The 16,936-nt window shown below is 45.9% G+C and overlaps 1 protein-coding gene across 1 annotated transcript in view; it reads right to left on the bottom strand.

Annotated features, from left to right (window-relative positions):
- The window catches only part of Mertk (MER proto-oncogene, tyrosine kinase), a 102,778-nt gene that overhangs the window by 64,779 nt on the left and 21,063 nt on the right, over nucleotides 1-16,936 (bottom strand). Inside the window, exons 2-4 of the mRNA XM_036185342.1 lie at nucleotides 12,243-12,648; nucleotides 3,723-3,823; nucleotides 1,770-1,943 (exon numbers count right to left, since the gene is read on the bottom strand). Coding sequence (XP_036041235.1) covers nucleotides 1,770-1,943; nucleotides 3,723-3,823; nucleotides 12,243-12,648 — 681 coding nt within the window. The remainder of the gene's footprint in view (nucleotides 1-1,769; nucleotides 1,944-3,722; nucleotides 3,824-12,242; nucleotides 12,649-16,936) is intronic.

Raw genomic sequence — 16,936 nt, 5'->3', positions numbered from 1 at the left:
TTAAACTGATTTGAACACCAAGTTCTTCAATTATCATCTATTCCTTGGAGAAACTCAAAGAAAACTTAGATGAAGGTAGAGAACCCTGTATTACCTATCCCACAGTCAGGGGTGACAGAGGGGCCTCAGAGACAATGTTAGGGGCTGGAATTCACTTGCCTCAGCTCCAGCGATCACTGAAATTCTGCTTACGATGGCATGCAGCGGTGCATAAAAATACAAAGTCCTGGTTCTCAGTGAACATGCTAAGAAAGGAGGCTGGGAGTAAACAAGTTAAGCCCTGATATGTGCAACGAAGGACGCACACACAAATGCCTGAGAGTCAAGAAAAGAGTGACGAGAATCTCTTAAGAAGTGATATATGAGTGTGTCATAGGGCAAAGGGCAGATGGGAAAGCACTGTACATAGAAGAAGGTTGCAAATGTTCTGAGCAGGAAGAAGTAGATGTGTCTGAAGAAATGCAGTCAACTCAGTGTGAATGGTGCTTAGTGAGCACAGATAGAGGATTGGGTGTGGGGTAGAGAGCTGGGCAGGGGCCAGAGCATGCAGGACTGATGGACAAGGCCAGGAAGGAATCTGGGTGACAGTCTAGATCAATGGGAAGCCACTGATGGGGTTTCATCAGATGGGTGACATGAGCCACTGTTGAGGGCAGAGAGATGTGGTGACAGGCCAGGAGCAGTGGCTTTGGCAAGACCTGATGGTGATGTGAACCACAGTGCCCGAAGCAGAGATGGATAGAGGCAGATTGTGCTGTGCTGTAGAGGCAGAGTTCACCAAACTGCTGATGCTTTCGGTGTGAAAAATGGTAAGAAGACTGAGAGGAATCAAGAGTTGCATTTTAAAATGCCTACACACTCAACAAGTAGAAAAGGCAAGGATGTGGCTGGTCACAGGAGCTGGCAGCTCAGTAGAGAGGGTAGAGCCCAAGATGTAAAGTTCCAGGCTGTCATCCCACAGATGGCATTGAAGCTGGCCAAGGAACTCAGCCAGGAGGGTGTGTCTTGGAGGGAAATGAAGCTGGGCCAGGACCGAGCTGGGCACCCGATGTTCAGAACTGGCCCAGCAACAAAGGAGAGGCAATGAAAAGGGAAGAAAGCCAGGATCATGTGCTTTTTAAAAGTCTACCACTGAGATCTCAAGCCTAGAACTGCCTTGGGCACACAGCAGATCCTCCTGAACATTTGCTGAATGCATGAGGAAGGAAGAAGGGATGGAGCTGACACTGTCAGATGGAGCTCAAAGAGGCGATTGGAGGGGCAATAGAGGGGCCCCGTTGGCTTTAGCGGCACAGGAAGCTTCAGTAGCGTTGCTGACAGGAACCAGCCCAAGAGCAGGAACAAAGCCAAGACACTCTGGTTTGGATGGAGATCAAGATGGTCATGGAATGTCAATTCACCAGCAAACCCTCAGTGACTCACAAGCTTCCTGCCACAGTGCCCCGTGAGCGATACACTTTCTTGGCATCCAACCTTAATTAGGTCTTTACTTTAGTGTTTCCACAGGGCTAATTCCTGCCACGGTGCCACGGAGATGTGAGCAGGGCTCTGGATGCCTAGGCTGGATCTGGCCAGGTAGGCAACTGTACATCCTTCCTCCCTTCCAATACATCTAGTCCCCTATTACTCCCACACCTGTTTCTGTCCTTCTTGATGGACCACTGTTGGGTTGTAGCAAACATCACCAAAGTTTTATCACCTCCTGCTGTTGGGGATTGGGGGAGGAATGAAAAAATACATGCATGCATGAGCATAATGCTCAGACTTACCAGGTACAGTTAGGACGGATGGGGACCTTTCTGGTTTTTCATTAACACGGCTGCTATTTTGGACCCAGAAGATATTGATGGGCTCAGGTGGACCCACAGCCTGGCAGGTGAGGTTGAAGGCTGTGTTTCTGGTGACATTCAAACTCTCGGGCTGCTTAATAAAGTAAGGAAGTCCTGCAGAGAGAGATGGGAACAGAATACGTCTTAAGCAGAAGCAGCGCCTTTGGAGACAGGGATGGGGGCTTCCTTGGCTCCAATTGTCGCCTCCCAGTAGAGTAAGAAAGGGTGCAGGAGCTCTTGACTACCAGTCTTCCCCAGCCAGCTTTCTAGGACACTTTTTCTAGGGACTGTGTGTAGTGATTCATCTGCTTTGGCCAGAAGGGAATACACAGCCAGTTTTTACATCAGGTGTTGCTCAAGGGCCTGGTGCTGGTTGGCAGGTTGGCAGTATTTCTCATCAAAACAAACAGAGTGAGGCAAGAGAGATGGCTAGCAGTTAAGAGCACTCGCTGCTCTTCCAGAGGACCTAAGTTCATCCCGGGACCCACCTCAAGCAGTTTGCTACTATCTGGAACTCCAGCACAAGAGGATCCAGCATCCTCTTCCAGCCTTTGAGATTCACTTCACCCCACATACGCACAGCATACATTCACATAAAACACACATTAAAAAAAAATACCAGCGCGAAAACAAAGCTATACAATTGGTGTGTCCAAGTTTTGAGGGAACTCTGTGGTGTGTGTGACTTTCAGATGGGTGAAGATGGATTTTAAAACCTGTGCACTTGAGACTATGGGTCTATGAGATTCAGCTATAAGGCATGTGCTTAGCATGCATAAGGCCCTGGGTTCAATGCTCTAAGCACTGTGAGTGAGTACACACACACACACACACACACACACACACACACACACACACACACTCTTTCATGTATTTGTGTAAAACTGAAGAGTTTTCAAGAGGCACCCACTTGAACACAGTTCTATAGTTATAATCCCTGAATCTACTGAAACTCCAAAATCTGACCCATAAGGGAGCCTGGAAATTTTCAGGGAAAGCCAGTGATTACCGGTTTGGACCGGTACCCACAGTTTTAGTAGGGCAAGCTGGCTAGCCTTGACACTTAAATCACGGGTTTTGTAAACTCATGCCTCACAAATCTGGCTCCAAGTGGAATAATAGGATTCTTTCCCCTCTTTTCAAAGCTTTCAAGATTCAGACTTTTCTCAACTTGTACATTTTTCTTGGGATCCTGACAAGTAAATTGTCTTCTAAATATTGTATTTTACAAAATCAATTCCAAATGTAGGAGCTGCCCTCCTGTTGACGAGTGATCACATGACCCAGGCACCAGCTGTTTAGCCTGGGAAAGCCAAGGTCCCTAGAATATTCATCTGAGGGGCTTTTCCTTGGCTCTTCCCCTCCACACTCACCCATTCACTGACTCCCTCCTTTGTCCCTCCTCCTCCTCTCTTCCTCCTCTTCCTCTTCTGAAGCTTTCTGTGGGGTTACTGGGCATCAAGTTCACATTCACAAGAGAATAGGCACCAGAAAAGCCTTATAGTGGGAGCAGGATGTAGAAAGTATATAGAGACGAAAGAGAAGAGCGGTGATGAACGGTGGGGCTGCCAAGGGCATCTTGGAAAGTGGTACCTCAGGGGTGGGGAGCAACACTCAGGTGGGACACATGCTTAGCATGTGCAATGCCCCGGGCATGTACATGTATGTACACACACACATACACACACACACACACAGAGCGAACTGAATCTATTACATCATTATCCAAAGTTTTGAAAAGAGGATTGTCTTGTAAAATTCCAACACTAGTGGATCCATAGAGTTTACAGAGTTACAAACAGGCAGGCCACACCCTGCATGTCACACAGGAAACACTTTGATGCAAGCTCTAAACAGCACCTGGGCAGCAGGGTATCCCAGCTTTGGGCTCACCTTGAACTTCGACGTATATGGGATCGGATACGATTTCTCTGTCGTTCACCCTCATCTTACAGAAATATGACCCGTTGTCTGAGCGCTGCACACTGGTTATGCTTCAAAGAAAAACACAGAAAGAAATTTGCCGCCGCTACCTTTTGAGTCCCTGTTACAGAAGCAGAAAATCCTTCAATACACTTACGTGTGAAGATGGTTAATGTGTCAACATGGCTAGGCCATGGTGCTTGGTTGTCTAGATGCTGCCGTAAGGATATTTTTCAGATATTTTTCATTTAACTTGGTAACCTTTGAGTAAAACAGATTATCTGTCCCAGCATGCATCTCGTCTAATCGGTTGCAGACTGAGGTCCCCTGAGAAAGCGCATTGTCAATTTTCCATGGGTTGCCAACCAACACTCTGCTGGTTTCAGATTTTTTTAGTACCTATTACAGTGTGAATTCAATGAAACTCTCTCTCTCATTCCCTCACACACATGCATGAACACACTCACTCACATGGGTGCTCGGGCATGCCTATCTCTTCTTGCTTTTATATCTCTTTGAGTCCCTGGTAACACAAACACCCTCAGGTGTCTTGCTTTCCGTGGCAGACTCTAAACGAAGGCTTTGGGATTTCTTTTTTTTTTTTTTTTTAAGTTAGGGACTTTATTTTGTTTTAAAGGTTTATTTACTTATTATGTACACAGAAGAGGGTGCCAGATCTCATTACAGATGGTTATGAGTCACCATGTGGGTGCTGGGAATTGACCTCAGGACCTCTGGAAGAATAGTCGGTGCTCTTAACCTCTGAGCCATCTCTCCAGCCTGGCTTTGGCATTTCTTTCAAGATATTTTGGAAATCTGAAGAGTTTTTGGCAGTCCCAATGACTAAGGGGTTCCATAGATTTCAGGGTCCTGGGCAGTTGTTCTATATCCCAAATGACCTTCTGAAACTGGGACCTGATTCAAGTTTGCATTGTCTCCAAGTATTTTACACGGCTTTAATGTTCACCTAATTGCCTAAAACTCTAAAACTGCAACTACTGTGGAAGTGGAGGGCTGGTATCCTCTTGTCTAGTTTGGAACTTTCTGGCGCCTGAGTCATCTTTTGTTTTAAGATCTCTCTCTTTCTCTGTGTGTGTGTGTGTGTGTGTGTGTGTGTGTGTGTGTGTGTGTGTGTGGTGTGCTCTCAAGTGTGCAGATGCCTACAGAGGCCCAAAGAGGCATTCGATTCCCTGGAGCTGGGGTTACAGGTGGATGTAAGTTGCCTAACACGAGCGCAGGGAACTGAACTCAGTGCTCTTCCTCACTGAGCCGCCTCTCTTACCCTCGCCTCAGTCACCATTCTGGAAGGTCAGTCACTGACAGCATCACCGCATTTGCTCAGGCACAAGTTTCGTGCTCAGGTGGGGTGGGGACAAGGGACATGTGACTAGCTCTTTTTCCCTTCTTCTCCTGGGATAGTCAGGCCAGCACTGGTACACAGAAATTTGTCTTCGTTTGTTATCAGTCATCTTAGCTTTGCTTTGCTTCTGTTCCAGCTGGAACACTTAGAAAATATCTGATCCATCGGGCCCAGTGCTGCGTGCCTGTGATCCCAGCACTCAGGAGGCTGAGGCAGGAGGATTATGAGTGACTTCATATGACTTCAAGAGCTTGTCACAAAACAGAACAAAACCGGCAGCTCTGGCTACTACGGCCTTCTTTCTACCTTGGCGCTGTGTTTACAAACAGAAAGTTATACAGCACACATAAAAGCTACACTGGGGGCAGGCAACATGGCTCAGAGTGTAAACATGCTTGCTGCCAAGCCTAAGGAGCCGAGTTCAATCCCCAGGACCCATAGTTTGGAAAGAGAGAACTGACTCCTGCGAAGCTCTTTTGGAGTAGTTTGCAAACTAATATTCAACTTGCATATTCAAGAATCAAAGCTAGGGCTTCACAAAGGCCAGGAAGCTGTGGGAGGAGAAGGAGGGCCTCCATGCTGGCCTGAGCCCAGATGGCAGTTCAGGCACGGACTTGGACGGGAGGAATCAGACTGTGCAAAATGTGCTGGAGTGTGCTGACTCAACAGGCCAGGGAAATCTAGCCTACGAATAAAAAAGGGACGCTCGAAATGCAAGCCGTGACCCCAACTTCACCTTCAGCCACTCACGTCAGGAAGGAGTTCGCAATCTATCTGTTCCTGGACAGTGTCTAGACCATTTACCTGTTACTGAAAGAGCTAACTTAGACATCCATATCAAGTCTCCCAGGAAAGGCAGGCTGTGGGGTGGGACCAAGGAGAGGAGTGGCTATTCCCAATACCCTCCTCTCCCAGCTGAATCAGGAAGCTGGGGTTCTGTGGAAGCAATATCTGAGCTCAAAATAACAAACCTAGGGAAGCGGACAAGTAAAGGGAGTTGAGGAAAGAGGAAGAGGAAAGAATCTAATTGTCCCAGAGCTGTGCTGTAGGCCTGTCATAACCCGGCCCCCGAGAGAATAGCCACACCGAGGGGCTTCCTGGGAAAATGCTCTATCTCTAAGTCAGAGTCAAGATCATAGAGGTTCCAGAGGGAAGGGTGAGGCCACCTCTGGTGACCTGGGTCCCCACCACACTGAGCAAAAGCAACTAGGAAATGTGTTCAAAGACTTCAGAACTACAAGGAATTATTTTCCTTTTTTGGTTCTGTATCTAAATAAAGCATCTCGAGGCCTGGGTGGGGGAAAGATCTTTTCAGCATGTGAGTCTCGGAGGTGAATAGAGGAAGGAAAACCCACGTGAGAGGGGGCCCTGGGCCCCGGAAGTAGAAGTGCGGGAAGAATGGGGGTCTTCACTGCCGGTGAAGGTGGGAGGCGATGTGGCAGGACCCAGAACTGGAGGGTGTCGATCCTGTCCAGACTGAGGTGGGAGCCAGGGCAGGAATTTGGGAAGAGGAGGGGCACATTTCTGACAGTTTCATGACCATGAGAGGAAGCAAGACAGGGCTTTCTTTCAGAATTGAAGGAAGAAGGAATAGTTGAAAATTTGAAACGCTTAAGTAAGTTAGCAAGAAAACAAATATGGGAAATAAAAAAGTAGAATACACTCACAGCACAGTACATGATTCAGCTAGCTAGGAACACAACTTCCATACTCATGCACACAAAAAAATATGAACCCTGGGTATTGATTTTTGCCACTGCCATGAATAAATACTTCGTTGACACAACATTTTGGGGATGGGCACACATGCAAACACGCACAGGATGGCACATGGACCGAAGAGCTCTGGGAAGATGCCTAAGGGCTCAGCTCCCCATGAGGAGGGACTAGGGGCAGGGATGAAGGGGATGATTTAAACAGTTGGAATACATTGCTTCAATTTTTTTTCCGTTTTTTTTTTTTTTTGTTTGTTTTGTTTTGTTTTGTTTTGTTTTGTTTTTCAAGACAGGATTTTTCTGTGTAGCTTTGGAGCCTGTCCTGGATATTGCTCTGTAGATCAGGCTGGCCTCGAATTTACAGGTTCACCTGACTCTGCTTCCCAAGTGCTGGGATTAAAGAAAGGCGTGTGCCACCACTGCCTGGCTTTTTTCCATTTCTATGTATTTATTTTTGTATCCAAGTATATGTGTGGTGTATATGTATGTGTGCATGTGTGTGTGTGTACCACAGTGTATGAGTGTGTGTGTGTACCACAGTGTATGAGTGTGTGTGTGTACCACAGTGTATGAGTGTGTGTATGAGTGTGTGTATGAGTGTGTGTATGTGTATACCACAGTGTATGAGTGTGTGTGTGTGTGTGTGTGTGTGTGTACCACAGTGTATGAGTGGGAGTCAGAGAACAGCTTTGGGGAGTTGCTTCTCTCCTTCAATCATGCTGGTTCCTGGGATTGAACTCAGGTCACCAGACTTGGTGATAAGTACCCTTACCCACTGAGCCATCTCTACCCTACTCCCCCCCCCCCCCCCCCGCCCCCCGTAGTAAATTTAATGAGGCTATATGAAATATCATTTACATTTAATGCTTGGCCAGATGACCAGATAACTACAAAATATTTCCTACATGTTAATGAATATATGTAAAATAATGTACAATTTACTATATTGTATATGTAGCTTTACTAGTCATTACCTTTTCTCAGTTATGGCTTAGTATATTTGCTATTTAGGTCTATCTAGCACATATTTTGTTAATCTTATTCCTCAATATGTTTGTGGGTATTACTTTAAATAATATATTTAAATTTTTTAAATTTATAATTGTTCATGGCTGCTTTAAAAAAATGTTATGGGGCTGGTCAGATGTAGCCCTGATATAGAACACTAGCACAGGAAACACCCTGGGTTCTAGCTCTAGCTTGGGTCTCCCACCCAAGGCATGAAAATCCCATCAGCTTTTGACATAGAAACATCTGGACCAAGAGGCAGAATGAAATGATACAGACTGAGCCATAGTGTCTAGACAGGAACCACCTGGCCACAGCTGCAGGGCTGGCACTGGGGAAGCCCAGGCCCCAGGGCAGTGGTGGCTGGGCTGGCCCCAGGATACTCTCCAAGCATCCCACATCTCTATCCCTCAGCGTACCAATGCTGGGCTGGCATACAGGGAAATGTCTCACAAGCAGCAGCTAAACTCTCAAGTCTTCTTCAAAGAAGTACAAAGACTCAACGGTACTATATGATTCTGCATAAACGGGATGCTTGGAGCGGTCGAACTTGTAGACAGAGAAGGTGGAACACCTGTTACTACAGGGGTGGGGCATGTGGGGCACGTACCATGGCGCAGGTAGGGAGGGTCACATGGTCGTGTGAATGTGCTTATTATTACCACTGCTCTTCACACACGCAAAGGGCTTAAGTGGTGACTTATTTTACATTCGTTTTACCAAATACAAAGGCCAAAAGAAAATACATTTCATGATCAATGCAAAGAGCCCCTGCCAAGCTTCTCGTTTCCACCTGGCACTGAGAGGCGGTAATGGACAACCAAGTATCTGTGTATCATGTGCATGCCTGGTGTCCATGGAGGCCAGTCAGAGCCCCTGGAACCAGAGTAACAGACAGTTGTGAGGCTACCATGCAGGTGCTGGGAATTGAACTTCAGTCAAGCTAAGAGTCTGTGCTCTGAACTGCTGAGTCATCTCTCCGGTCCCTTGATTCCATTTTAATTGCCACCAAGAGCAGTTAGATAAAGAAGCAACAACAGAAACTGGGGCCAGGAAAGGCCAAGTGTAGGTGAGTTTGACTCACAGAGTCTGTGAGTGCCCCACCCCAAATACAGCAGGAACCTGCTCAGAGATGGAGGCGTGGATCTCAGTAAGCAGATCAGGCTGGTGGCCAGCAAGCCCCAGGGGCCTTCCTATTTCCACCTCCCTAGCACTGGAACTTCACATGCATGCCAATACATTCAGCTTGTTTAGGTGTCTGTTCTGGGGATCAAACTCAGTCTTTATGGCAAGTACTTTACCTTCTGAGCCATCTCCCAGGCCTAAACGACCACATCCTTAGGGCCAGCATCATAGGATCCAAGCCCATCACTGTGGAAAGAAAGCCAGGGAGCTGTGGCTGCTGACCCACAGTCACATAGATGGCTGTAACAGCAGGGTTGTGCTCTCTTCAAGTGACATCTGACCCATGAGACCCTTCTGTTTCTTTAGGCCATTAAACACCCCCACTATGTGCTTATTAAATGTTTTCCTTTTCTCTTTGTAAGCTTTGTTTATGTAGAACATCTGCTTTCTGTAGTGGATGCAAAAAAAAAAAAAAAAAAAAAAAAAAAAAAATACAGCCAGATAGCCTGTGTGGTCCCTGTATGAGAAGAACAGCTTGATATACCTTGCCAGAATAAAATGAACCAAGAGAACCATAGATGTCTGTTCTCCCTGAAATAGAGCACAGGTGGGAATAATACAAACTCAATTCCGATGTCAGGTCTGTGGGAACTGTGAGGTGGCTTTCTGAAAAGGAAACAAAAATGATTCACCTAAAGGCATGACACATATGAGATGGGGCAAGTATCAGGCCAGAGAAAGTGAAGACATCAGATCAAAGAGAGCTCCACTCCAGAGTGCGGGAGGCAAAAAGGTCTCGCTCTGACTCGGGGTGGCGCAAGTCTCATTTTGAGCTTTTGGTTCCAACAGGCCAAATCAGTTCTTCAACTGCAACACATGAGGATAGAACCCTCCAGGTTAAAGGAAGGCAATCGGAACGTAGAACTCTGACGACTAGAGGCCAGAAGTGGGGGACAGGTAGAAGAAAAAAAGAGAGGCTGGATCCAGGAACCAAATACAGAGCCAAATGTATTCCCATGGAGCACCCAAGCTCCACAGCCCAGCGGGATAGCTGCCATGTGCAACAACCTGCGATATACTTTATGAAGCTCTAGAAGAGACTAGCTCTAAACAATAAGGAGGAGGAAATACTAATTACCCTGATTCCATCAGTACATCGTGTACATACCACAAGTACCTCCTTAATATGCATGATGAATACATGTTAATAAAAACAAAAACCGGGAAATAACTAAGGAGGTGGAAGAGCAAAATCTCAGAGTCTACAACCTCTGAAATAGGATGGCTCAACTTTTGGGAGAACAGACTCTTCCAGATGCATGTCCTGTCTTGGCTGATCACAGCCCTAACTTATCAATCTTACCTTTGCAAAATGGAAAGACTATTGGAAGTGTGGCTGACATCAGAAAGGCTTCTTCTAACGGTTGATGAGAGCAGACGCAAAGACCCACACCAAAACATTAGGCAGAGCTTGGGGAATCTCGAAGTAGAGGGGGAGGAAGGATTGTAGGAGCCAGAAGGGTGGAGGATACCACAAGAACACATCCCACAGAATCAACTAACCAGGGCGAGGTCTTCTACACACGTGTTGTTTAGCTTGCAGTTTTTGTGGGGCTCCTAACAGTGGGAGAGGAGGTGTCTCTGACTTTTGCCTGCTCTTAGGACCCTCTTCTTCTGGGTTGCCTGGTCCAGCCTTGATAAGAGGGTTTGTGGCTAGTCTTACTGTATCTTATTATGCCATGTTCGGTTGATCCCTAGGAGGCCTGCTCTTTTCTGATGAGAAATGGAAGAGCAGTGGATCTGGGGGAGAGGGGAGGTGGAGGGCGTCAATTGGGAAGAGCAGAGGGAGGAGAGGCTGTATTGTATGAGAGAAGGATGATTACAAAGAAAAAGAAAGTGTGGCTGAGAGTCTGTCTCATTCATTTTCCTTCTTCCTCTCTGGGCACAAGATGCACTGGTGCCACAACCGGCGGCAGCAGAAAGGCAGGAGATGGGGCAGAGGGGTGACACTGAGTGAGTCAAAGGCCTGGGACAGCCACACTCTTTTAAAGTTCCCATAACCACGGGTAATACTCATATTGTCTCGTGTGTGTGTGTGTGTGTGTGTGTGTGTGTGTGTATGTGTGTGTGTGTGTGTGTGTGTGTGTGTGTATGTGTGTGTGTGAGAGACAGAGTGTGTGTGTGAGAGAGTGTATGTGAGAGTGTATGTGTATATGTGTGTGTGAGAGAGTGTGTGCGTGTATGTGTGTGTGTGAGAGTGTGTGTGTGTGTGAGTGTGCGCCTGCCAAGTAGGCTATGCTGGTTTGGTCAGTAAGACGAAGGTAGCCACCTGCCTCTGCCTCCCCAGAACTGGAATACATCATGTCATCTCCCACTGAGGACTGAATTTAGGTCCTCATGTTTATAAGGCAAGCACTTTACCAACTGAGCTCTCTCTCCAACAGCTGATCTCTTCTCATAATCCTTTAAAAAGCTACTTTCCTGGGGCTGCAGAGATGGCTTAGCAGTTAAGGGAACATGCTGCTCCTGCAGAGATCTGGTGTCCAGTTCCAGGATCCACACGGTGTTTCACGACTGTCTGAATTCCAGTTCCAGAGGATCTAACACACTCTTCTAGCCTCTGAAGGCACCAGACATATACATAATACACATCCATAGGTGCACACACACACATTAAAGTAATAAATAATTTTTAAAATAAACAAACAAAAAACACTAACCACTTTCTCAATCCAGCCCTATAACCTTAGCATGTGGGTGGATCAGGAATTTAAGACCAGCCTTGGCTACACATTAAATCTGAGTTTAGCCTGAACTACATGAGAGCCTGTCTCCAAAAAAGGCCCACTTTTTCTTGGGTTAGGGTATAACTCAGAGGTAGAATGTATGCTTAGCATGCTCAAGGCTCAAGGTTCTATCCCCAGAACTGAAAATGAACATACACACTCTCAAACACACTCACACGCTCACACACACACAAACACAAATATTCCCCCTTCAATATAGACCATTATCCACTTCCTGGTAGCTCTTGGAGCTAAGGTGTACTTAATACTGACTGAAGATGAGTTGGGAACAGCTTTCTAAGCCCTTAGAGTGTGTGTTAGCCAGCATTTACTATGGGGCAAGCTCATTTAAAGGAAATCAACAACACAGTCAGGTCAGTATTTATCCATACTCTAAAGGGATCAAGGCTTCTTAAAACGAGGCTGATTTTTACTTAAGGGTTCTGCTTTGGGGGCAGCATCAGCACAATGACATTTAGAAAGAAAGGACACATACCTGAACAATGCAATGATTGACACCCCTTCCTCGTCAGGATAAAACTGTGTGATCGAATGATGTGCCCCAAGCAATTCCTTTCCATCTTTCCACCACGTAATGCCAGCTGTTTCTTGGTACGTGTTAGGAATATTGATTGAGCAATTAAATTTGACATTTTTATGTTCTGAAAGTATTATGTGTCCAATTGTGTGATTAAAGGCAACAGGAGGTAGAAGCTTTGATGCTGCAGAGGTCACCTGGGGAGTGGCTGTGTGTGCAAGAAGTGATCTTCGAGTCCGGGATGGTGACAGCTGGTACCCACTAGAGTGAGGAGAGAATGGCCTGTGGTCCGCTGGTTGGTTTCCTGGTAAAGGTCCTGGGGATAGTTGATCTGGCTTGGTTTCTTCTGCCTTTTCAGCAGTGGCTGCAAAACAGAATATTAGAGTTTTAGCCTTTAAAACGATGAAGAAGAATTTCCACTTCTTAGGTGAAGCAGAGCATCCTCCGTGACCTCAGAAAAGATGAACAAGAAGTTGAGTGTAAAGGCACACCCTTGTCATCCAAGCACTAGTGAGGCCTGTAATCGGACAAGGCAGGAGAGTCAAGAGCTCAAGGCCAACCTGGGTTCCACAGTGAACACAATCAAGATCTGGGGTGAGGGGCTGGAGAGATGGCTCAGAGGTTAAGAGCACTGACTGCTCTTCCAGAGGTCCTGAGTTCAATTCCCAGCAACCACATGGTGGCTCACAACCATCTGTAATGAGAGTATACATAATGAATAAATAAATCTTTAAAAAAAAAAAAAAAGAATGTTAAAAAAAGATCTGGGGTGTAGCTCAGTGGGAGAACACCTGCCTCGCATGCACAAGTCCCCCAGTCCAATCCCTAGCGCCTCAACAGAAGAAAGATGGGGAGAACTTGCCTATCTGAATCTCCGACAACTATCACCACTTACCAACCTGTGTATCTGTCTACTTGCCTCATTCTGAAGAGTACTTATGGAAAAAGATTCCAGGGCTGGTGAGACGGCTCAGTGGGCCAGGGTGCTTGCCGCCAAGCCTGTTGACCTGAGTTCCATTCCCAGCACCCACATAGTGGAAGGAGAGAACTAATCCTGTAAGCTGTCCTCTGACCCCCATGTGTGATGGCAGGATGTGCACCCCCTCCCACATACACATACCAAGTATATAATTTTTTTAAAAATAAAAGTTTCTCTAACAATGTTTTTTCTTTTCTTCTTCTTCTTCTTCTTCTTCTTCTTCTTCTTCTTCTTCTTCTTCTTCTTTTGTTTGTTTGTTTTTCGAGACAGGGTTTCTCTGTGTAGCTTTGAGCCTTTCCTGGAACTCACTTGGTAGCCCACGCTGCCCTTGAACTCACAGAGATCCACCTGTCTCTGCCTCCCGAGTGCTGGGATTACAGGCGTGCGCCACCACCCCCCGGCGCACAACGTTTTTTTCAAATGCTGACTCACTCCAAGTTCTATACACACAAGAGCAGAAAGACACAGCTATGGGACGCCTACGGTCGCCTTTCTCACTCCCATCTGCTCGGTCAGACACAGCTACAGGAGGGCCAAGATCACCTTCCTCATTCCCGTCTGCTCCGTCAGACAACCAGACTAGAAACCCTGAAATGGTTCCCGCAGGGCACAGAGAGACAGGTTTCCACATTTTGTGTCCAACAGGGAAAGTTCCCTTATGCTACCAGACTTGGAGTTTCCAGCAAATGCATGCCTGCTTGAACGAGCCAAGAAATGTTTTCATTTAATCTGGCGCGCAAGTATTTTCTAAAAATAGAGGCTTGTATTCCCTGTACTTGTAGCGTCTTTAAGCGGCATTCTGGGATCACAAATTTTCTGCTGGTTGCTGTTCATTCAAATATGTTGGCAGTGAATGGTTGGGGCAAGTAAGACAGATACAGGCCCAGCATTCTATGCTATGGCTTAGTGTCTTGCAGTGTCCAGGAGTCCCCAGCCCTGCTAAGAGGCTGTACTTCCTGTTTATATAGTATGCTATTTAACTCACTGAGATGGCTTGGTGAGTTAAGTCACTTGCTGCCAAGCTCGCCAACCTGAGTTCAATCCCAGTGACATCCATAGGAGGAGGAGAGAACTGATTTCAAATTGTCCTTTGACCTCCACATGTACACACAAAAGAAATAAATGTGAATTAGAAGGGAGGGGAGGGGGAGGGGGGAAGGGGAGGGGAGGGGAGGAGATGGGAGGAGAGGAGGAAGGAAGAACACAGGATCCTGTGGTGGTTTGGATGATAATGACCCCCATAGGCTCATCTATTTGACTATGTGGTTCCCAGTTGGTGGAAGAGTTTGGGAAGGATTAGGAGCTGTGGCCTTGTTGGAGGAGGTGTGTCACTGGGGTGGGCTCTACCTCCTGCTTGTAGATAAAGAAGTAAGCTCTCAGCTACTACTCCAGTTCCATGCCTGCCTGCCTGCTGCCATACTCTTCATCTTTCTGGTTGTGGAATCGCTCTCTGGACTTTAAGCCTCAAATAAACTCTTTCTTCCAAAGTTGTCTTGGTCATGGTGTCTTATAGCATCAATAGAAAAGTAATACAGACACCCAATTAAGCTTGAATTTTACAAATAGCATGTCATATGAAATATCCAGCCAGACTACACCAATTGGATATCCTATACCAAAGGGTCATCCCTGAAGACATAGATTAACATTATACAAATTGACAGGTTACATTTATATATTTAGGAACACACACACACACACACACAAATATATATATATATAAACAAAGAAGCAAAAAGTCCATGAGTTTGAAAGAAAACAAGGAGGGATTAATGGGAGGGAGGGTTTTGGAGAACAGAAAGGAAAGAGGTAAATAGTGTAATTACATTATAATCTCAAAAAGTAAAGAAACAACTCTTGAAAATAATATGGTCAAAATGTACATATGAAAAAATTTAATTAAAAGGAAAAATAGTACATGCGCAGGCACACACACACACACACACACACACACACACACACACACACACACACGAAGACATTTAAGATGCTGATGAGACCATGTGAAGTTATGTAGAACTGATATAGAAGAAACTTAAATTATAGAATTAGAAAGAATTACCAATCGATTTGCTTAGGAGACATTAAGTCACACAAGTGGAATTTAGCTAAAGGAGTGCTGCCTTTAAAATACTCCAAAATACCCAAAGCTAAGTAACAGGCTAACCAGGCCTGCTGGAGATAAGTGAAATCTAGGGTGCTAGGATGTAAATGTTTCCTCCCCAGAATTGACTAGCCATTAGGCTCTGATTCCCACGACGAAGGAGACAACACTGATTTATGACATCCTTTAGGCCCTGATTCCCATACCAAAGACAGGCATAGGGGTGGGGGTGGGTCACAACCATCATTAAGTCTCCTTTATCCTTATCAGAAAAAACATAATTCTGCCAGGTAGGCAAGCTAACCCTGAGCAACAACTATTTGAAAAAGAACAACACTGGTGTACTTAAAATAAGTCTGGGAATATGAAATGTCTTTGCTGTGTAAATCTCTCATCTGTCTAAGTCTCCTGCCTCCATTTAAACCATTTGGAGGGTAACCTGGGGCCTGGACCCAAAAAGGAGATTTAAGGATGACAACGTACATAAGATGCATAAGCTTGATGTGTATCTAAGCTAACGAAATCTTCAGCTTGGGCTGACTTTTACTGGGTGTCAGCCCCCTCAGCCTGGCGCTAAAGTAGAGAGCTTTGCTTTAACTCTTCTCTAAGTGTGTGGAGTGATTCTGCATTGGGAAGACGCACTGTTGTGATTCCTCAACCACATTCCTCAGTCCCAAATTTCTTATTTGTATCTATTTTTTAAACCTTTATATGTATGGATGTTTTGCCTGATGTACATCTGTGCATGCAGTGCCTGTGGGAGGCCAGAAGTAAGTGTCGGATCTTCAAGAACTGGAGTTGCAGACACTTGGGAGCCACCATGTGGGTACTGGGAAACAAACCCAGGCCCTCTGAAGAACAGCCAGTGTTCTTAACCCCTAAGCCATCTCTCCAGGCCCTCATTTCTACAACAGAAATACATGTCACAGTATGCTTGAGAAAGTCCACTCTATGTAGATGACCCCCAAAAGCCCGTATTATGTGACATAAAAGCCCCTATCTCTGTACGATGTGGCCATCGCTGTGGCCATTTGAGCTTCTAAACTTCCTTCTTGCTCCAGCATTTCCAGCTCAGTTTCCTTTCTTGGAAATTTATCAGTTTCTAATAAACTGTCCCTACTTTTGGCTGCCATCCAGGTGTCTCTAATTCCTCATTCTGGGACTTAAGAACCAGGAAGCCCTCAGGAGGTGCCCACTGAACCCTGATATCCACTAATATCAAAAGGCTCTCTACTTTTCCCTAGCTTGAAATCTTCATAGGTGTAGGAACGACACACGACTTCCTAGATCAGCTGGCGGCTAGCTGTGAGCCTATTCATCTAGACAGATCAGCAGGTCACAATGAGAGGGATGATCCATGGGACCCTCGAGAAGGTGCTTGTCTTCTGTCCTACATATAGCTAAGCCAAAAAGCTTCATCCACAAGTCAGGACTGTGGTCTATGTAGTCACTGGGTTCCATCCAGTCCTGCTCTGATATGGCTGTTCTCTGTGGCCATGCATTTCTAGGTGTTTAGCTCATGCCTACAAACCTCCTCAAAGATGCTCTGTTTATCTCTGTAACTTTTGA

The sequence above is a fragment of the Onychomys torridus genome, chromosome 4, assembly GCF_903995425.1.
Source record: "Onychomys torridus chromosome 4, mOncTor1.1, whole genome shotgun sequence".
NCBI classification, from domain to species: Eukaryota; Metazoa; Chordata; class Mammalia; order Rodentia; family Cricetidae; genus Onychomys; species Onychomys torridus.
Note: the sequence above shows the minus strand (reverse complement) of the source record. Positions and strands in the feature narration are given on the sequence as shown.